Source organism: Erinaceus europaeus, chromosome 3 (genome assembly GCF_950295315.1).
Source record: "Erinaceus europaeus chromosome 3, mEriEur2.1, whole genome shotgun sequence".
NCBI lineage: Eukaryota > Metazoa > Chordata > Mammalia > Eulipotyphla > Erinaceidae > Erinaceus > Erinaceus europaeus.
In genome coordinates, this window is record NC_080164.1 from 155,578,392 (window position 1) to 155,598,683 (window position 20,292).

Sequence of the window (20,292 nt, forward strand, 5' to 3'; positions counted from 1 at the left end):
GTTTTCTGTATGATAATCTGGAAAATAATGTATAAGAAATATTTTTAACATAGGAAATTACTTATGTTACAATATAAATGAAGCATAGGTACAAAATTGTATGTGCATCATGGTTTCAATATGTTAAAAATATGCAGAGAGAAAAATACAAAATTATCACCACTCTTTGCTTGTGGTTGATGCTTGCTGTTGCTTTTTTAGATTTTTGTATTTGAAAATTTACAACCAGCATGCAAAAGTAACAAGGGGATCGAAGCTAGGTCTCCATCAGAGTTGGGAATATCAGGGGAGAGATGTTGAAAGTGGGGATCTGAACACAAATATTCTGGAATTGAATTCCAATTCAGTTCCTCCCTCTCCCTTTCTTTCCTTCTTTCCTCCTCCCCTCCCTCTTTCTTTTAGATAGAGACAGAGAGAGAGAGTGAAAGAGATCACAGCACCAAAATGTCCTTCAGTAGGGCAAACGTGGGCTGCACATGTGGCAAAGCAGAACACTATTCAAGTGAGCCATTTTGCTGGCTCCCAACTCAGTTCCTCTATAGCACTGCATATACAAGAGCTAAGAGTATATGTAAGAATTGAGCAGTGCTCTAGTCTTTCTCATATAAAAATGAAAAAAAACTCACATAAAATGAAAATAAATCAACAAATAAAATATTAATTTAAAAAGAACAAAATTTGGGGCCAGGTGGTGGTGCACCTGGCTGAGCGCACATGTTACAATGTGCAAGAACCCAGGTTCGGGCCCCTGATCCCTATCTGCAAGGGGAAAGCTTTACAAGTGGTGAAACAGGGTTGCAGGTGTCTCTCTGTCTCTGTCCCTTTCTGTGTTCCCTTTCCCTCTTTGCTGGTGCTCACATGGGTGGCCTTGCAACCGAGATAAGCCATTGTTGGCCTTCCCGTCACCAGTTCTAATGACTGCGTGATGCAGAAAAGAAGCACCAGGAGACATTCAGGTATGAACTTCCAACTTTATTCTGAGAAGAACAAGGTTATACAGCAAGTAGAACAAAGAACATTTTTCACATATGTCAGTAATCACAGGTTTCCAAAGGTCAGGTACCCCTACGGTGGAAGGGGGCCTAGGAATGACAGGAATTGATGAGATACCAAAAGCTCAAAGCAGTTAGTTTCCCTGATGCAAGACATGTTAATTATCTAAAGGTATTAAGAAAAACATAGTGGTTAAACCAGCAGAGTGAGATGAAGCAGAGAAGGGCAGAGCTTGATGTAAATCATAGATATCAAGGAACAAGGAAATAAGGTGTGGGGGGTCTCACTGTCAGGTTACTGGCAAGGCTGTGATGAAGTGTATTTTCTATGTGGTCAAAAGGTGGTGAACTTATAGTGAACATAGTAAACTCTAAGTAAACTTCAAGCAGGCAGTCATTTGGTCTGCAGCAAGGGAATGAGTTAACTGTGAGAGGTTGCAGGTCTTTGGGAAGCTTGGGAGACCCACAAGAGGAAACTGAGTCAGGAAAGCATTTCCCTCCTAGTTCTATCCCTGAAAGGGAGAGACTGACAAGCAGGGTGTCTTTCCAGACCTCCATCTCAAGGATAGGAGAGCTCCTCTAAGCTCTACCATGCTTTCACATAACCCCACACCTCTTGATTTCTAACTGTTTTTATCCAGCAAAGAGGTAAAGATAATAATAAAAGAAGAACAAAATTTGACTATGTAAAAACTGAGAACATCTCCATATCAAAATAAACAAATAAAGGAACAATCAGGCTAGCTAAATCAACTAAACTGGCAAATATGAAACTGGGAAATAAACTGGCAGCAAATATCATAGATAGAATTATCTTTTTCTTTTTATAAAATAAACATCTAACCTGACCTGAAAATATAGTTTTGATATACACTTCTAGTGTTCTCTTCAGTATATACAGAGGGATAGATTTTATTAAATTGGACTATGTGAACTTCCTTGAATGGGTGATCTAAGACATCTACCTTACCACAAGAACAATGCTAGCTTTTTGTACATCTAAAAAATCCCTTCAATTATGAAAGTTCCAATGTGAAATAAATTCATTATCAACGTTCATCAACAAGTTCCCAGATTATGGCTTTGAGATTCAGAGGGTAAGGGTGGTGCAGGTCCAAAGACATAGGTACCGGAAGGCCTACAAGGATATTTACCTCCCTTCCAAGACAATTTGATTAAACAGGTATTTTTAGAACTTAGATCTGATATTGCTGAGAAGATAGCGCCAAGGTTTGTGCTGTAGACTTTCATTCCTGAGGCTTAGAGTTCTCACATTTAATCCCCATACCATAAACTAGAGCTGAATAGTGCTCTGGTGGTAAACAAATTTGATGGTTTCCTTCTCAAAGAAGTTAAAGGACTGAAAACATGCTGAGGGAATTTCTAATGAATTAGAGCCAAAAAAGAAAAAGGAAAAGTAGAACAAGAAAGATTCTTTACCAGTGCAAAAGAAAACAAGACAAAGCAGGTGGGGGTGGATAGCAAAGAGATTTTCATGCTTGAGGCTCCAAATCCCAGGTTCAACCCCCTTCCCCCACTGTCATAAGCTAGAGCTGAGCAGTGCTCTGATAAAAACAAACAAAATCAACCTGTCAACACCCATGTTCAGTGGGGAAGCCAGACCTTCCACCTTCTGCATCCCACAATGACCTTGCGTCCATACTCCCAGAGGGTTAAAGAATAGGAAAGCTGAACAGTCATGGACCTAAAGACTGGAATAGTGCAGATGAAGTGTTGGGGGTATTCCCTGCATGCTTTTGTGTACTTCTGCTTTCAGGTATATATTTTTTCCCTAGTTTGTGGGCATGGGTGAACCTATGCTCTATCTCAGGGGACCTGGACTATATCTAGGTTTGGGGACTTTATTGGGGAGTGGAACACCTGGAATGGAATTAGAGAATACTATGAAAGGAAAGGTCTCACCTGAGTGATGAAGCTGAAGGGTTGTCATTCCACACCTGAAGTGTCTGGTCACAGTCTGAAGTGAAGCATGCTGGGGTGGCACTCGTAGTGTTGATTAGGTTGCGATTCGCGGATGCAATATTATTTGATTTGAATTGAGAGCAGCATGCAGAAAAGTGGGCCCCACCCTAAGGTTCCGGGACTGGGAGAAATATAGGCTCTATAGTGGAAATGTGAGGTTTCTGCTGTCTTAGGGTTCAAGAAGACAATGGATAGTTATTGTTATCATTACATTATTTGGTGATAGGGTTAACTTTGGAAAGTCCCTTTGATAGGGTTTGGGGTATAGTACCCAGCATCTTGTATATAGCTGTGCTGTCGGTTGCTTCTGTTCTCCCTGGTCTAGGCTTTTGGGAGAGAACATATCAAAGACAGCCTATGTATTAAAAAGACTCAGTCTGTATTTTAAGAAGTTCTAGACATATCATCAGTTTTCGCCTCTCATATTAATTAAGTAGTGGTTTATATAATGTTTATACTTTAATAGGATTGTACATAAACACCACTCCCACCACCAAAAGAGGTCCATGATTGTTCAACAATTTGTTTGGCTTTGTATGTTAACTCTCTTTTCAGCCACCAGGTTCCGGATGCTGACCAGACTTCCCTGGACAGACAACCCCATCAATGTGTACTGGTTGCCACTTCCTCAGAGCCCCACCCTGCTAGGGAAAGAGAGAGACAGACTGGGAGTATGGATTGACCAGTTAACACCCATGTTCAGTGGGGAAGCAATTACAGAAGCCAGACCTTCCACCCTCTGCAACCCACAACGACCCTGGCTCCATACTCCCAGAGAGATAGAGAATGGGAAGGATATCAGGGGAGGGGGTGGGATGTGGAGATCGGGTTATGGGAATTGTGCGGAATTGTACCCCTCTTATTCTATGGTTTTGTTAATGTCTCCTTTCTTAAATAATAAAAAAAAAATAATAGGAAAGTTATCAGGGGAGGGGTTGGTATATGGAGGTCTGGTGGTGGGAATTGTGTGAAGCTGTACCCCCTCTTATCCTATGGTTTTGTCATTGTTTCCTTTTTATAAATAAAAAATTAAACAAACAAACAAATTAAAACCAAAAACAAAACAAATCAAAACAAAAAAGAAATAGATTTAGCAGAATCACATTCATCCAATAGGTATTTGAAAAAGAGAAAATACAGAAGAAGACATTAACCAAGAAACAAAGCAGAGATATTCCATTGAAGGGCAAGAATCTCTTCATCATACCCAGCAATTTGACCTAAGGTATAATCCCTTGAAATTTTGGTAGACCAAAGATAAATCATAAAAGCTTTGAGCAAGGGAAAGAGAAAAGCACAGAGAATTAGAGATAAAAATGGCACTGCTTTTCTCAATATAATGCTAGGATCTAGAAAATAAAAGGTTATTTTCTATTTGCAACTTAAATATTTAGATCCAAACAATCAAATATTGGATCCAAATATTGGATCAAATTAAGTTTGATCCAAACGAACAATGAAAGCACACTTTCTTAGAAAACCACTGGAGGAAAAAAAACCTTATAATCTTGTAAGCCATTATTAAATCACTAGTAATAAATAAATAAATAAATAGGAAATTATTGGAGGATGCAGCCCACTATGACAAAAGAGAACTGCAAAAATATACATTCTAGGTAGCAGGTGATCTAATAAAGTTAACAGAGAAATGCAAGTTTACAGGATGAAAGCCACAAAAATTAGACTTAGAATCATGGAGTGTAAACATAAAACATAATATAGATTTGAGCTGTGCCCAAATATTTACATAGACAATAATAATGTGAACATTGAATAATTCATTTAAGAAAGTGAACAATTAATTGAGCTAGGAAAATGATCTTGGGGGTAGGGTGGTTGAACATACACTTTATCATGTACAACGACCCAGGTTCAAGCCCCTAGTCCCCACTTACAACAAAGTAGCTTTAGGAGCAGTGGAGCATTTCTCTGTGCCTTTCTTTCTTTGCAGAAAAAAAAAGTTATCAGGAATGGTGGAATTGTGTAGGCACTGAGCCCCAGTGATAACCCTGATGACAAAATACATATACAACACACACACACACACACACACACACACACAGGATATGACACCAGATGCAGTGGTATGCTGTATTCAACATTACTTTTGTTAATTATAGAACACTGACAAAACAATACAGACATGTTTGTAGTATTTGGCAATTTCATGGTGTAAATAATCCTACCATAGTTGGTTTCAAGAAACCAATGTGATGTTCACTAAAAGTGGAGTTAGCAGATGAAACAATAATTGTAGCATTGTATATATTTCTACTACACAAATAATACTGACATAAGTCACCTCAAGAGCATAATAATTAGAAAAAATATATTCTTGTCCCTCAAATCTTTGGAATAATTTCTGAGGACATAGGTCCTGACAGTTCTGTATATCAGGGTCATTCACTGAATGAGCAGCAGTTGATTGGGGAATAGGAGCTGGAGTCAGGGGCTGAGGAAATGAGAAGCAGCAACATTTGGGATAATTTCTGAGGACATAGGTCCTGACAGTTCTGTATATCAGTGTTATTCACTGAATGAGCAGCAGTTGAGAAGAGAATAGGAGCTGGAGTCAGGGGCTGAGGAAATGAGAAGCAGCAACATTTGGCAACACGGGACAATCTGTGGGGAACTGAGTTTCCGTTTTGTTAGCAGATTGTTAGATTGCCATTTATTAAGGTTCTAGTCCTATTTGTTCAGTAAGGTAACTACTAGCCTTGATATATAGCAAGTCTAAACTGAAATGTGCTAGAAGTGTGAAATATAGTTTGTAAGCAGAGATTCTAAATACATCAAATAAGAAATGTAAAATATTTTGTTAGTAATTTTTATACTGAACATGTGAATATTTCAATGTGTAAAATTCTCACACATTTCTTTTTGTCTTTTTTATTGTCACATTAAATTAAATAATTAAAGTTTACTTATGTGGTTTACATTATTTTTGTATTCTAGTGGGCACTGCTACTCTAGTCCTTGATAAAAAAATATTCCCCAAATCTCTGCAAAAATTCAGTTCCCATTACTTATCTAGGCTCAAATAAAATACTTTTTGAACTAGAGGTATTTCTTCTTCTTATACACATCAGATGTAATGAGTAAATTATAAAATATTGGAATTTCCTAACCATATTAGCTTTTATTTTGTTCTTCCAAGATATATAATTCAGAAAAAAATAACCTCTGTCACTAATTTCTCTTATTGGTACTTAAAATCAAACTAGCAGAGCTTTAAACCAGTTAAGACAAACTTCATACTAGACGATATGCTAGTTTACAGTGGCAGGAAATAGCACCAGGCACTTCCCTCTAGCTGGTGGACTTGGGGTCATGTGATTTTTCTCCCTGCCTGAATGGGGAATGTAGACTCTAGCAAAGGCACTACACAGAACAGGCCAGCAGACTTCCTGTAGATCCATGGGTTCTCTGCCCAATAGAGGCACTCCATTTTGGGAGGTAAGATAAAAAGCCGGTCAGACTTTTCTTTTGTGGGAAATACCCTCATGTAGAATGTAACAGAAGTTACAGTCCTACCCAAAAGCCACGTGACACAGAAAAGCTTATAGGAAGAAACACAAGAAAAGGTAGCAATAAACAGAAACTGAGCATAGAAGGAGAAGCAGTCGGAGAAAGAGGAAGAGTCAAGGAGAAGTTGAATCAGAGCCAGAGTGAAAAATAGCCCTTTCTCACTTTGGAGTCCCCACTCCTTGGCAGGCCTACCAGGGCCATTTCTGGGAGTCCTGAGGAGCCGCTGTTCCAGGTCTCAGTAATGCCTGGCCATGTGCTGTTATTATGTTTCGAGATTTCCTACATTATCAGTTGTTTACTTTTCTGTGTGATCTTTAAAATAAACCCCCATCTCCTTGAGGTATCCCAAGCTGAAACTCTGTGTGCATTAAACAATAACTCCTCTCTTGCCCCTTTCTTTCAGTCCTTGGTAAGCATGGTTTCACTTTTAAAAAGTCTAGAAATGGATGGTGGTAGTAGTTACACAACTGTATAACTGTGTTTATGCTACTGAACTGTACTTACCAAAGGTTATAATGGGAGATTATATGTCTGTGTTACTACAGTTTTGTAAAAAGTTTCTTAAGGTTATTATGAAGGTGTGCACCATGTAATGCCACCAGCTTGCAGTACAGGGAAAAGGGGGCTTAACTGACACAGAAAAGCTCAGTTCAGCCAGCTCGTGGGGCAACTCTGGTCCCATCAGCAACTCATCTACACCTGCAATCCTGGCTGAGGCCCTCAAAGCCTGGTGGGTAAGAACTGTTAGTTGTGTTTGTTCTAACACCAAGGAGAAAGAAATATGGGTTGTATAAGTCTTTTCTGAAGAGTTGATTGTTTTAAGTCAAGCAGAAGAAACTTAGACTTACTGAGTTTTTTTTTTTTAAGGTTTATTAGTTTGTCTGCGTTAATCTGAAGATGAATGATTGATTAGTAGCGTCGAGTTATTGTCTTGCAGGTGTTTGAGGGTGTGGGTTTCCTTTCACAGGTTGTTGACTAAATCCCATCAGTCTTATCCAGAGCTTATGGCCCAGTCATTCTGGTGAGTTTTCCCCAGTTTCTGCTTTCTGTAATGCATTTCAACATTTTCTGGGTGAAATTGTTGGCAACATTATTATTATTAAAAATATTTTTTATTACATTTCCACAATTCTGAGTCTTATTTTTATTATATTTATTTATTTTGGGTAGAAACAAAGAAATTGAGAGGGAAGTGGAAGACAGAAAGGGAGAGAGAGAACTTCCTGGAAGCATTGACATAGAGTAGTAGGGAACACCTATGACCTTAACCAAATCCACCAACTACAACTGAGAAATCTGCAGCCTCAGCCACCAAGTTGCAGACACTATCATGATTCCATCCTGTCTTCCCTGGGTAGACGACCTCACCAATGTGTCCTGAAACTTCACCTCCCCAGAGTCCTATCCCACTAGGGAAATATAAAGATAGGCCAGGGCTATGGATCGACCCTCCAATGCCCATGTCCAGCAGAGATGCAATTACTGAAGCCAGAACTCCCACCTTCTGCACCCCCCAAATAATTTTGATCCATATTCCCAGTGGCGGGGGTTGGGGGGAATGATAGAGGGATAGTAGCCAGAGGGCTCTGAACTCCAACTCCATCAGGACCTGGAGAGAAAAGAGGAAAAAGGAGGGACATTTGGGTGTAGTAATAGGTGTATTTGTGACTTGGAAAGGAAGAGAAGATGGGATCAAAAGGGGGAGGCAAGTATATACAGATATAGACAGTTGTAAAAAATATAGTTAACCCACATTTGCAACCTTAGGAGAACTTCTGTAGCTTACAATGGAGAGACTGGGGATTCAGAATTCTGGTGGTGGGAATGGTGTGGAGCTGTACCCTATTATTTTGTAAATCAATATTAAATCACTAACAATATATGTTTTTTCTGCTTTATATCTTTTTTTTTTTATTTAAGAAAGGATTAATTAACAAAACCATGGGGCAGGAGGGGTACAACTCCACACAATTCCCACCACCCAATCTCCATAACCCACCCCCTCCCCTGATAGCTTTCCCATTCTCTATCCCTCTGGGAGCATGGACCCAGGGTCATTGTGGGTTGCAGAAGGTAGAAGGTCTGGCTTCTATAATTGCTTCCCCGCTGAACATGGGCGTTGACTGGTCGGTCCATACTCCCAGTCTGCCTCTCTCTTTCCCTAGTAGGGTGTCTCCGAGGAAGCTGAACTCCAGGACACATTGGTGGAGTCTTCAATCCAGGGAAGCCTGGCCAGCATCCTGATGGCATCTGGAACCTGGTGACTGAAAAGAGAGTTAACGTATGAAGCCAAACAAATTGTTGAGCAATCATGGACCCAAAGCTTGGAATAGTGGAGAGGAAGTGTTAGGGAGGTACTCACTGCAAACTCTAATGTACTTGTGCTTTCAGGTATATATTTTGCAGTAGTTTATGGATACGTGTGAACATATGCTCTCTCTCACAGAAACTGGTGTATATCTAGGTTTTGGGACTTTGTTAGAAAGTGAACCACCTGTGATGAAATTAGAGTATACTATGAAAGGAAAGGTCTCACCCGAGTAATGAAGCTGAAGGGTTGTCATTCCACACATGAAGTCTCTGGACACAGTCTGAAGTGAAGCATGTTGAGGTGGCAATCGTTGCGTTGGTTAGGTTGTGATCGGCGGATGCAATATTATTTGATATGGATTGGGAGAGGCATATGGGAAAGTGGGCCCTATCCAAGGGTTCCAGGACTGGGGGAAGTAGGGGCTCTATAGTGGAGATGTGAGGTTCCTGCTGTCTTAGGGTTCAAAAAGACAATCGATAGTTAATGTTATCATCACATTATTTGGTAATTGGGTTAACTTTGAAAAGTCCTTTTGTTAGGGCTTGCTGTACAGTACCCAGTATCATGTATATAGCTGTGCTATTGGATGCTTCTGATCTACTTGGTCTAGGCTTTTGAGAGAGTCCGCATATCAAATACACAGCCTATATATTAAAAAGATTCAGTTTGTGTTTTGAAAAACTTTGAGACATACAATTGATTTTCACCCTCTCATATTAATTAACTAGTGATTTATATGTCTACATTTTCTAGGAGTGTACATAAACACCATTCCCACCACCAAAAGACTGACCCATCCCTCCCACCCACTCTCACCCCCACACTATTTTTAAAGGAGGGAGAGAGAGAGAGAGAGAGAGAGAGAGAGACTGTAGCACTGCTTCATCACTTGTGAAGTTCTCCCCTTGCAGGTGGGGGACTAGTTGTTGGCATTATAAAAGCATATTTTGTTGCTCCTTGTCCTCTGTAAGAGTTCTGCTTTTGTGTTGTAGGTCTAAAAGGAAGGGCACACCTACAGTGTACTTCTTGCTCAGTTTCCTTCAGAAGTGCAAAGATGGCCAAGAGGCAGCTGTGCAAATAGTATGATTAGCAGCATCCAAGATGTGATTCTTAGAAGATCTACAGATAGCCTACACCAAGCTATTAGAGCTGTGTATACCCTCTGAATCTTACTTCAGTTCTTGTTAATTTATGACTCTTCTAAGGATACTGTTAAGGAGCCAGGCTGTGTTGTACATGATTAAGTGCACATATTACCATGCACCTGGGTTTGAGCCCCCTCTCTCCACCTGTAGGGGGGAAGCTTCACAAGTGGCGAAGTAGATCTGCAGGTGTCTCTATTTCTCTCTACCTCTGTATCTCCCCTTCCCCTCTCAAATTCTCTCTGTCCAATCAAATCAAATAAAAAGGGGGGGATGGCCACTGAAAGTGGTGGATTCGTAGTAGCAGCAATGAGCACCAGTCATAACCCTGGCAATTAAAAAAAAAAAAAAAGCAAAACAAAGCAAAAAGGATATAGGTTGATGAAGTTCCCATGACTTTGAGACATCTAACTATTTAGAAAGGCTGGGGCGGGGGTGGGGGGTGGGAAGGGAAGATACAGTCACCATGGTGGCTAGCTCTGCCAATGGAATCAACCTCAGTAGTCACATCCTAAGTATTCTGTTTCAGGGTTGGAAAATGCCTTCTACTTGAACTCCAAAAGGGACCAGATAGGTCTGGGTTCAAACTCATGTTCTACCACTTATTAACTGAATCACTTTGAGGAAATCATTTAATCTGTCAACTTTAACTCTTCCACTTGTGAAATAGGAATAAAAATAGGCACCATTTTTGTTGGATTGTTTCAAGGACTGAGCAAGATAACATGTGGAAAGCATCTAGGTACATGCTAGACATGTAGGAAACACTCTTTTAAAAAGTCCATCATTCTTACTCATATTACAAAGAACATTCAATAAGTTTTTAGCCTCCCTCCCCATTTTTCTTGCATCTTTGGGAAATGAGGAATTAGGTGATTAAATGTTTCTTGGCAAACCACCAGTCATTTCATGGTGCCTTTTGACTTGAACTTTTAAATCATCATCTATTAAGGAATGTCATGCTCTGCTTTTTACCTGTTCTCAGCTTTGTAGTAATAGGAATAAGATAATAACATATAAATCTGAATGTATCTTTCAGCAAAAGTTTATTTTCTACTTTTAAAAAAGTCCTGTCATGGCTGGGAATATGGCTCGACCTGTCAACGCCCATGTTCAGCAGGGAAGCAATTATAGAAGCCAGACCTTCCACCTTCTGCATCTCACAATGACCTTGGGTCCATACTCCCAGAGGGTTAAAGAATAGGAAAGCTATCAGGGGAGGGGATAGGTTACAGAGTTCTGGTGGTGGGAATTGGGAGAAGTTATACCCCTCTTTTCCTATGGTTTTGTCAATGTTTCCTTTTTATAAATAAAAAAAATTTTTAAAGTCCTGTCACTATGTATGTATATTCAATGCCTGAAAGGACATTTTTACTTCATTATATTTTGAGAAGTTCAAAAGAAAGTTTCTTTTCCCTTTTTTATAATAAATTCCAGATGAGGCTGTGGGATTGGGTATGGAGAAGCCAAGAGAGAAAGATGGAAATTATAACATCTCAACTCATGGGGAGAAAATAATACAAATTTAAAAACCCTTTTAAAGCAGTATTCTGCATGTTCCAAGAGTCATAGCTCCCCAACCTAGAAATCTGAAGTAAGTTGCTCAGCTTGAAGTACTCTGAGAAATAATGATAAGACACCTTTGTCAAGGTAATGACTATAATTGCCAGCACACTGCCTCAGCAAAATGAATCCTGAGGCAAAAGGAAGTCAGGATTACTGATGCTGTCTTGTCACCAGAAGCCCAAGGCATTGTCCATTGCACTACAGAGCCACCTACTGATGCTGTCTTTAAGACAAATATTTGAGCTGGGGATATAGCGTGATGGTATGTAAAAGACTCTCATGTCTGAGACTTGGGGAAGGGGCACATACAATCCCCAGTAGTACCATAAGCCAGAGCTGAGAGTATGCTGGCCTGTTTGTCTCTTTCTCACATTAAAAAAAAAAAAAAGACAAATAAAATCTTAAAAAATATTTATCCTTTGTTCACCAACTACAATTGACTTTTTCTATCAGTTTTAATTAAAATCATCTCACTGTGGTGGTTATTACTGCTTCTCGCCTTTTGGCTAAGGACTATGTTGGTTATCATTGGGACACTGAGGACACAGAACTTTGGTTGTAGGTATAGTGTAGAACTACCCTGTAATCTTACAATCTTATAACACACTATTAGTCACAAATAAAAAATGGCTAAAAGGGGGCAGAGCCAAGATGGTAGCTTGGAGACAACACCTGTTGTGAGCTCTACAAGGAAGCTGCTTTCAACCTGGGAATCTCGGTTAGGCCACCAGGTTCCAGATGCTATCATGATGTCAACTCAACTTCCTTGGGCAGAGGACCCCACCATGTGTCTTGGAGCCCCGCCTCCCCAGATTCCTGCCCTGCCAGGGAAAGAGAGAGACAGGCTGGGAGTATGGATTGACCTGTCAATGCCCATGTTCAGCAGAGAAGTAATTACAGAGGCCAGACCTTCCACCTTCTGCACCCTACAATGATCCTGGGTCCATACTTCCAGAGGGATAAAGAATAGGGAAGCTATCAGGGGAGGGGATTGGATATAGAGCTCTAGAGGTGGGCACTGTGCAGAAATCTACCCCTCTGATCCTATAGTCTTGTCAATATTTCCATTTTGTGAATAAAAAAAATAGCAAAAGAAATTACTAAAACATGACTTTGACCACTGAGTTTCTTTTTTAAAAAAATTCTTTTAATATTTATTTATTCCCTTGTGTTGCCCTTGTTGTTTTATTGTTGTAGTCGTTGTTGGATAGGACAGAGAGAAATGGAGAGAGGAGGGGAAGACAGAGAGGGGGAGAGAAAGATAGACACCTGCAGACCTGCTTCACCACCTGTGAAGTGACTCCCCTGCAGGTGGGGAGCCAGGGGCTCGAACTGGGATCCTTGTGGCCATCCTTGTGCTATTACTGAGTTTCTCTTTTTTTAAAATTTTTTTTCCCTTTTGCTGCCCTTGTTTTATTATAGTTATTATTGTTGTTGTTATTGATGTTGTCGTTGTTGGATAGGACAGAAAGAAATTTGTGAAGCCACTCCCCTGCAGGTGGGAAGCTGGGGTTCTAACCGGGATCCTCACTCCGATCCGATCCTTGTACTTCGCGCCACGTGTGCTTAACACGCTACGCTACTACCCGACTCTCCCCCTGAGTTTCTTGACACTAGTCTTGGTCCCGACAACTGTTACCATTTATTTATTTATTTTTGCTATTGTGGTGCCAAGGATTGAAACCAGCTAGTACTCCACCACTGAACTATATCCCTGACAACAATTCCTCTATTAAAGGTAATATTCTGGGTGTGACTGCAAGTGATTGAGATAGATATATATATGGCCTGCAGTAGTACACTGTGTTATGTTACCATGTGCAAGGGCCAGGATTCAACCCCCAGATCCCTACATGCAGGGGGGAAGCTTCAAAAGTAGTGAAGCCATGGTATCGGTTTCTTTCTGTTGCTTTCCTTCTCTATCTTCCTCTTCCCTCTCAATTTCTCCCTGTCCTATCAAAAGAGAGAGAAAGAGAGAGAATATATATATATATTCTTGTACCTCAGCATAAACCCCATTTACAAAAGAAAAATGGAACTTTTATTCTCTTCAGTAAATAGCCTATGAAGCTAAATAACCATTTTACATTATTATGCTTTTTAGAATTTTGAACTCATCTTCATCAGTCACATGAGAAAACCAGTGATAAGATCCTTGCAAAAACAGTGAGACATATCAGAAGTATTTATACATTGTATAGTATTGTTATGTCAGTGCCTGGCTGATATCAAAGCTGATAGAAGAGAGAGAACTGACTACCAACTGGCCCAATGTGTCCCTAAGAATGGTTCCTACAAACTTGACCTCAAGCACAACCACACAGGACTTATACTACAGTCTCAGAGTTCTGATTTTCATTCTGTGTCTAAACTGAAAGTTTTGATTCTATGGATAACAGAGTTAAGATAATTGAATTTATTTTCTAACAGACTACAACTTGGTATTTACTGGCAGGTTTCAGACATTTAGATCTTTCTTTCAATGACATTGACACCATACCTATCTGTGAGGAGATTGGTAACTGGTCACATTTGGAATCCCTAAGTGTGAGTGGGGCAAAATTTAAAAATCAAATTTTGGGGCCAGGCATCGGCTCACCTGGTTAAGTGCACCACTATAGTGTATAAGGTCCTAGGTTCAAGCTCCTGGTCCTCACCTGCAGCGGGAAAACTTCACAAGTGGTGAAGCCGGTTTGCGGGTGTCTCTCTGTCTCTCTCCCTCTCTGCCTTGCTCTTCCCCTCTCAATTTCTGTCTCTATGCAACAATACATAAAATTAAAATATTTTTTAAAAATCAGATTTCCAGAAAGTTGCTCATTTGCATCTAAAAACTGTTTTCTTGAGATTGAGAGCTTTTGTTTTTTTGCCTCCAGTTGTTGGAGCTTGGTGCTGGCACTATGAATCCACTGCTTCTGGAGGTCTGTTTTTGTTTTTTTCATTCAACAGGACAGAGAGAAATCAACAGGGGAGGTGGGGATGTTAGAGAGAGGGAAAGAAAGACACCTGCAGGGATTCAACTTCCGGAGGCGGAGCTACGAGCAGCAGATCGCTTTCTCTCCTCTCCTCTCCTGGATCAACTAGGAATACCAAAGGAGACCACCCGGGACCAAAACAACACAGGACTAGAATGACCACAGGAACCCAGTAAATAACATTGAGAATAGGAAAACCATACAAAAGATCAATGAAAGTAAATGTTGGTTCTTCGAAAGAGTAAACAAAATCGACAAATCTTTAGCCAGACTCACAAAACAAAAAAGGGAGAATACCCAAATAAATCGGATAGTAAATGAAAGAAGTGATATCACAACAGACACTGCAGAAATTCAACATATCATGCAAGGCTTCTATGAACAACTATATGCCACCAAGCTAGAGAACCTGGAAGAAATGGATGATTTCCTAGATACCTACCAACTTCCAAAACTAATTAAAGAGAAAGTGGATAACATGAACAGGCCCATCACAGCTAATGAAATTGAAACAGTTATCAAAAATCTCCCCAAAAATAAAAGTCCTGGACCAGATAGTTTTACAAATGAATTCTACAAAACTTTCAAAGAAGAACTAATACCTCTACTTTTAAAAATCTTCCAGAAGATTGAAGACACTGGAATACTCCCTGCCAGCTTCTATGAAGCCAACATCACCCTGATACCAAAAGCAGACAGGGACACAACCAAAAAAGAAAACTACAGACCAATATCTCTGATGAACATAGATGCGAAAATATTAAACAAAATTCTAGCCAACCGGATACAGCAGTATATCAAAAAGATTGTTCATCATGACCAAGTGGGGTTTATCCCAGGCATGCAAGGTTGGTTTAATATATGTAAATCAATCAATGTGATCCACCACATCAACAAAAGCAAGACCAAAAACCACATGGTCATATCAATAGATGCAGAGAAAGCCTTTGACAAAATACAACATCCCTTTATGATCAAAACACTACAAAAAATGGGAATAGATGGAAAATTCCTGAAGATAGTGGAGTCTATATATAGCAAACCTATAGCCAACATCATACTCAATGGTGAAAAACTGGAAGCATTTCCCCTCAGATCAGGTACTAGACAGGGCTACCCCCACTATCACCATTACTATTCAACATAGTGTTGGAAGTTCTTGCCATAGCAATCAGGCAGGAGCAAGGAATTAAAGGCATACAGATTGGAAGAGAAGAAGTCAAACTCTCCTTATTTGCAGATGACATGATAGTATACATGGAAAAACCTAAGGAATCCAGCAAGAAGCTTTTGGAAATCATCAGGCAATACAGTAAGGTGTCAGGCTATAAAATTAACATTCAAAAGTCAGTGGCATTCCTCTATGCAAACACTAAATAAGAAGAAATTGAAATCCATAAATCAATTCCTTTTATTATAGCAACAAAAACAATAAAATATCTAGGAGTAAATCTAACCAAGGAAGTGAAAGACTTGTATACTGAAAATTATGAGTCACTACTCAAAGAAATTGAAAAAGACACAAAGAAGTGGAAAGATATTCCATGTTCATGGGTTGGAAGAATTAACATCATCAAAATGAATATATTACCCAGAGCCATCTACAAATTTAATGCTATCCCCATCAAGATCCCAAGCACATTTTTTAGGAGAATAGAAAAAAATGCTACAAATGTTTATCTGGAACCAGAAGAGACCTAGAATTGCCAAAACAATCTTGAAAAAAAAGAACAGAACCGGAGGCATCACACTCCCAGATCTCAAACTATATTATAGGGCCGCTGTCATCAAAACTGCTTGGTACTGGAACATGAATAGACACACTGACCAGTGGAATAGAATTGAGAGCCCAGAAATGAGGCCCCACACCTATGGACATCTGATCGTTGACAAAGGGGCTCAGACTATTCAATGGGGAAAGCAGAGTCTCTTCTTCTTCTAGCGTTTGCCCTTCTTCCGTAGCCAGTCAACAGCGTCAGGTTGAAAGCTGTCAGGAGCTGCTTGTTGCTGGCTTTGAAAGTGACTGGGATTCATGTGGATTCAGTCGGCTAGGAAGGATCGTCAGTTTCCCCAATGAATGGGTACTCACGGGATGCACCACGAGAAGGTCGATCCAATGCATCCCAGAGTCTCTTCAACAAATGGTGTTGGAATCAATGGGTTGAAACATGCAGAAGAATGAAACTGAATCACTGTATTTCACCAAATACAAAAGTAAATTCCAAGTGGATCAAGGACTTGGATGTTAGACCACAAACTATCAGATACTTAGAGGAAAATATTGGCAGAACTCTTTTCCACATAAATTTTAAAGACATTTTCAATGAAATGAATCCAATTACAAAGAAGACTAAGGCAAGTATAAACATATGGGACTACATCAAATTAAAAAGCTTCTTCACAGCAAAAGAAACTACTACCCAAACCAAGAGACCCCTCACAGAATGGGAGAAGATCTGTACATGCCATACATCAGATAAGAGTTTAATAACCAACATATATAAAGAGCTTGCCAGACTCAACAACAAGACAACAAATAACCCCATCCAAAAATGGGGGGAGGACTTGGACAGAATATTCACCACAGAAGAGATCCAAAAGGCCGAGAAACACATGAAAAAATGCTCCAAGTCTCTGATTGTCAGAGAAATGCAAATAAAGACAACAATGAGATATCACTTCACTCCTGTGAGAATGTCATACATCAGAAAAGGTAACAGCAGCAAATGCTGGAAAGGGTGTGGGGTCAAAGGAACCCTCCTGCACTGCTGGTGGGAATGCAAATTGGTCTAACCTCTGTGGAGAACAGTCTGGAGAACTCTCAGAAGGCTAGAAATGGACCTACCCTATGATTCCTCTCCTGGGGATATATCCTAAGGAACCCAACACATCCATCCAAAAAGATCTGTGTACACATATGTTTTTGGCAGCACAATTTGTAATAGCTGAAACCTGGAAGCAACCCAGGTGTCCAACAACAGATGAGTGGCTGAGCAAGTTGTCGTATATATACACAATGGAATACTACTCAGCTGTAAAAAATGGTGACTTCACCGTTTTCAGCTGATCTTGGATGGACCTTGAAAAAATCATGTTGAGTGAAGTAAGTCAGAAACAGAAGGATGAATATGGGATGATCTCACTCTCAGGCAGAAGTTGAAAAACAAGATCTGAAAAGAAAACACAAGTAGAACCTGGAATGGAATTGGCGTATTGCACCCAAGTAAAAGACTCTGGGGTGGGTGGGTGGGGAGAATACTGGTCCATGAAGGATGATAAATGACATAGTGGGGGTTGTATTGTTAAATGGGAAACTGGGGAATGTTATGCATGTACAAACTATTGTATTTACTGTTGAATGTAAAACATTAATTCCCCAATAAAGAAATAAATTAAAAAAAAAAAAAGAAAGACACCTGCAGACCTGCTTCGCTGCTTGTGAAGCATCCCCCCTGTAGGTTGGGAGCAGGGGCTCAAACTCTGGTCCTTGTGTGTAGTACTGTGTGCACTTAACTGGATACGCCACTGCCCAGGCCCCTTGAGAGCTCTTTCTTACTATGAATAAGGAAACCTGTCTGTTTAAACACAACAAAACTCCACATTGTTGGGCCTCTGAACACAAATTTCTGGGTTCTTTTGTGTGGTAGAATCAAGAATACCAGAGATAACAAATATAGGTAGCAAAATTCAATTCATTAATGATAACACTCAACAAATCTTATTTCAGAGAGTGCCAAGACATCTATGTTGTTACTTAGTAACATTGATTTAATCTGGGATGACCTTTTCCTCATCTTTCAGTTTGTTTGGCATACATCAGTGGAATACTTCCAGATTTGAAATGTGACATTTGGAAATAAGGTTAATTAATCTTTCCCACAATTCATTTATCTATTCACATTCTGTAATGAGCACTGTAAAGCTAGAGCATGTACATTTCATAATTTTATATATGCCGCAAGATAGAACCTATTTGCTTTTTACCAAAATGAATATAGGAAACCTGACGACATCAGGTGCACAAGTGCCACACATGCTGTTCCCTAGTTGTGTCCTCTAAGATTCTGATATTTAAACTTTGCTAATAATGTGTTAACAGATGGCCTGTTTAAAAGAAAACCCACCCAACGGCCTCATTTGAACACTTTTATTTTGAAGGTCAATAAATTGGAGACATTCTCCTCACTGAGTTGTTTTGCTAACAACACAACTTTGATGCACTTAGACCTGAGCCAAAATCTGCTTCAACATGAAAATGATGACAATTACTTGTGGCCAAAAACCTTAATCACAGTGAGCCCAGTAAATTTACTAATTCTGTATTCAAGTGCTTGCCTGGAAGTATTCAAACACTTGACTTGAGTAATATCATACTGCCCCTAAAGAATTTACTCATTTAAAGTATCCACGAGAGCTAAATCTTGCATTTAATTTTCTTTTTTTTTTAATCGTGATTTCATCCTTTTAAATATTTATTTATTCCCTTTTGTTGCCCTTGTTGTTTTATTGTTGTAGTTATTACTGATGTCATTGTCGTTGGATAGGATAGAGAGAAATGGAGAGAGGAGAGGAAGACAGAGAGGGGAGAGAAAGATAGACACCTGCAGACCTGCTTAACCACCGTGAAGCGACTCCCTTGCAGGTGGGAGCTGAGAGCTCGAACCGGGATCCTTATACCAGTCCTTGCGCTTAGTGCCACCTGAGCTTAACCCGCTGTGCTACCACCCAACTCCCGAATTTAATTTTTTTTCTTTTTTCTTTTTTAAAAGACTTTTAAAATATGTATTTATTTTCCCTTTTTGTTGCCCTTGGTTTTTTGTTGTTGTTGTTATTGTAATTATTATTGTTGTTGTTATTGATGTCTTCGTTGTTGGATAGGACAGAGAGAAATGGAGAGAGGAGGGGAAGACAGAGAGGAGGAGAGAAAGATAGACACCTACAGACCTGCTTCACCGCTTGTGCAGGTGGGGAGCTGGGGGCTTGAACCGGGATCCTTACTCCGGTCCTTGCACTTTGCGTGCATTTAATTTTCTAAGTGATCTTCCTGGATGCAATCATTTTGGAAGCCCCTCAGTTCTGAACACTGAAATGAACTTAACTCTGTCCATCTCAGGGCTTCCCTTCAGACTTGTCAGGCAGTGAAGTCTCTAAATTCAGAAAGATATCTTTTCTGGTATACTTGTGATTAAGAAATTCATTCATTTATTTAATTTACTTACTATTGGATAGAGACAGAGAGAAATTGAGAGGGGAGGGGGAGAGAGAGAGGGAAAAGAAACAGAGAGACACCTGCAACCCTACTTCACCACTTGTGAAGCTTTCCCCTTACAGTTGAGGACCAGGGGCTTGAATCCAGGTCCTTGCACACTGTAGTGTGTACGCTTAACTAGATGCACTACCACCTGGCCCCAAATTAAGAGAGTTCATTCAGCTTGAAAAGTACTCATAGGGCATAATGGTTGGATGGTCAGACTCATACATACCCCTTTGACTCTAAAGGGGTCCTGGCTAAAGATGTTCATTTTCCTGAATTATCCTGTAACACAGCTCTACTGATTGTCACCATTATGATGATCATGCTTATTCTAGTGATAGCTGTGACTTCTGCTACTTCCATTTTTATTTGCCCTGGTATCTCAAAATGTCACATCAATGGATGCAGACATGGCATAGTATTAGGAACCCAAGAACAACTCAAGAGAAACATCTAATTCCATGTGTTTATTTAATATAATGAATATGATTTTGCCTGGGTGAAGTGTGAACTGATCCCTAACCTAGAGAAAAAAAGATGGTTC

General features: G+C 39.8%; 1 protein-coding gene across 1 annotated transcript; it reads left to right on the forward strand.

Annotated features, from left to right (window-relative positions):
- The first annotated feature begins 925 nt into the window (after positions 1–925).
- On the forward strand, positions 926–18,175 carry LOC103113284 (toll-like receptor 10). The gene is given in 8 exon segments (XM_060188465.1): positions 926–1,054; positions 2,018–2,089; positions 13,650–13,743; positions 13,746–13,859; positions 13,862–13,954; positions 13,957–14,088; positions 14,312–14,387; positions 18,061–18,175. Coding segments are annotated over 8 exon segments (825 nt in total).
- The last annotated feature ends 2,117 nt before the right edge of the window (positions 18,176–20,292 follow it).